The sequence below is a fragment of the Vicia villosa genome, unplaced genomic scaffold, assembly GCF_029867415.1.
Source record: "Vicia villosa cultivar HV-30 ecotype Madison, WI unplaced genomic scaffold, Vvil1.0 ctg.002302F_1_1, whole genome shotgun sequence".
Taxonomy (NCBI): domain Eukaryota; kingdom Viridiplantae; phylum Streptophyta; class Magnoliopsida; order Fabales; family Fabaceae; genus Vicia; species Vicia villosa.
This window is the reverse complement of record NW_026705888.1, coordinates 144478-147343: the sequence shown is the minus strand read 5'-3', so window position 1 is coordinate 147343 and position 2866 is coordinate 144478. Positions and strand designations below refer to the sequence as shown.

Sequence of the window (2866 nt, the reverse complement as noted above, 5' to 3'; positions counted from 1 at the left end):
AGAGGCAGTAAATGGTACCCAAAAAAAAATACCATTCCAGAATTTAAGTGGTACCAAAAAATAAAAGCAAATGGTGCCAAAATTTAAGTGCAAAGTAGAGTCAAGAAAAACTCTGCTAGAGGTCAAAACTCAAAAAATATTAACAGATAAATTTCGTACAGTGTCGAATTGTTTTTTTCGGTCTGTCTGTAGAATCGAAATATCATTCCAGAAACCGCGGTATGATCCAAGAAATCACCTGAAGTGCCAAAAATGTCGGAGATACATAAAACTCGACCTTCGGGCTTTAGAATGAATTGAAAGCCAACCAAAACGTCGAAATTGTGGAGATGGTGTGTGCACAATCGAACTGTGACGTGAATGACTTGACGCTTGAATGCCTGAGGCATAATTGGAGTAACAACAAGGAATCATCACACTTGTATGTCCTCAAATCTTCTTGCTTTGAAACTTAACACTCTTCTTTGAACTGAAGAAAACCACTAAAACAAGGTACATTGATCCCATTACCATAGAACCAATGCAATGTATGAGCGTATGTTATACTAATGAAATGAGAAACATAAGTCAGATAAACGCAAGATAGGAGGACAAATTTTGGGGTGCAACAATGCCTTGCTGTAATACACAATATGGCGTCCCTGTTACAGCAAGATAGCACCCAAACTGTTTCCAAACGCATCCCTTTCAATAAAGAACTCTGTAGAAAAATCTAGCAATACTAAAATAGGGGTCGTGGTTACGCGTTATTTGAGCACCTTAAAAGAAGCCTGTTCACTAACTCCCCATCTGAAACCTTCCTTCTTTGTAAGATCTGTCAGTGGCTTGGCTAATTTGCCATAATCTCTAATGAATTTTCGGCAATAACCGGTGTGACCCAAAAAACCTCTTACTCCTTTAACATTCTTTGGTATTGGCCATAGTAACACACATTGAAATTTAGCGGGATCCATGGCTACTCCTTCTTGGGAAATTATATGTCCCAAATACTCCATTGAGCACGGTGAAAAATAACATTTCTTCTTGTTAGCAACCAACTTATTATCGGACAGGACTTGCAAACCATGACTCAAATGTTGCATATGATGTTTCCAAGTTTTGCAATACACCAATATATCATCAAAGAAAACAAGTACAAACTTGCGTAAGAAAGGCTTGAAAAAATCATTCATCAATGCTTGAAAGGTTGATGGAGCATTCATCATTCCGAAAGGCAATACTAGGAACTCATAATGCCCTTCCAGAGTCCGTAAAGGTGTTTATGCACATCCTCACTACGCATCCTCACTTGATGATATCCTAACTTGAGATCAATTTTTGAGAAAAATCATGCTCCATGCAATTCATCCAATAACTTTTCAATGACGGGGATAGGGAACTTGTCCGAAACGGTGGCCTTATTCAAATCCCGGTAATCAAGACACATCCGCCACAAGTTGTCATTATTTTCGACTAAGATAATCGGACTTGAAAAAGAATTTTGACTTGCACGCACGATGTCGGCTTCTAACATCTCCTTAACTTGTTTTTCTATCTCATTCTTGTGGTGATGTGAATAACGATATGGTCTCACATTAACTGGACCATGTCCCTCCACTAAGCGAATCGTATGCTCTTGTTTTCTCTTAGGAGGCATACCCTTTGGTTCTTTAAAAATCCCACCAAACTGAGACAATATTCCCTCCACTTCCTGTTTATGCTCCTTGGACAAAGGTGAAGTGGTAACTTCTTGCCCCTCAATAGACATATATAGCCCATCTACCCTGTACCTTGAGTTGTGAGAAAAGTTTGTAAATCCCCCTGTGACTCTAATTTAGTTCCAGCACCACTTAACTTTACCCATTCACCATTAAATTTGAAACGCGTCAATTGTTGCTTCTAATCCACCCACATCTCCACTAGTTTAGTCAACCAAGCCATGCCTGTAACACCCCGAATTTAATTAAATTGGTTAATTAAATTATTGAAGGATTTCAATATTTGATTTAGTCGAATTTGGATTGTCAGTGTTATTTAAGGGCGTATTTGGAATTATATAAATTGAAGTCGGATAGTTGGAAAATAATATTAAGAATAATATTATTTATAAGTCGGAATTATTATATTGAAGAAATTATTATTATAAGTGATATAATTGATTATTTGAGTTATATCTCTTATTGGGCCTAAATTGATTTTGGAGGATATTAAATAAAGAGAAGATTTAAACACTAAGCCCAATTGGTTTTATATTAGGGTTTTAGAGATTTTGGAAAGGGGGAGTTGTCATAATGAAGAAACAAGAATAGAAGAGAAAGAGGCAACTTTGGAGGAGAAGAACAAGCTTAGAGATTTCATCCATGGTGTCAAAGCAATTGGATACCCACTAAGTTGCTTCCATTGATAAGGTAAGGGTGGGGTTCTCTTCCTATAATGGGGCTTATGAAATCTTGTATGTTGGAAATTAGGGGTTTAGGTCATTACTTTTGCTGTGTTAAAATGGTGCTGGAAATTAGGGAATTGATATGTTCATGTTGCTGTTCATATGTTGTTGTTCTTTTAAATGGGAAACATTACAATGCCACGCATTTCGTATGCCAAAGAAATATATTATATAAACCGAAAATAGGCTAGAATATGAAATGAAGTCAGCAAAATACTGAAGTTTCATGCCTTAGTGACGACAGACAAGCATGGTGGTGGTCGTGTAACTCTCCAATTTTTCCAATTTCTTTGCTTAAGCCTGTGTCTTATTAATTAATACAGCATAATTTATGTTCCTTTAATTTCCTTCTTTATTAACTTGCTGTGTGTCTTGTTAACTAATGCAGCATAATTGATGTTCCTTTAATTTTCTTCTTTATTAACTTGGTGTGTCATTATGATT

The 2866-nt window shown here is 36.5% G+C and overlaps 1 protein-coding gene across 1 annotated transcript; it reads right to left on the bottom strand.

Annotated features, from left to right (window-relative positions):
- Nucleotides 1-746: 746 nt before the first annotated feature.
- Nucleotides 747-1202, bottom strand: LOC131638386 (uncharacterized mitochondrial protein AtMg00860-like). The gene has a single exon (XM_058908944.1). It carries the CDS (start codon nucleotides 1200-1202, stop codon nucleotides 747-749), a length of 456 nt encoding a protein of 151 aa, XP_058764927.1.
- Nucleotides 1203-2866: the final 1664 nt, after the last annotated feature.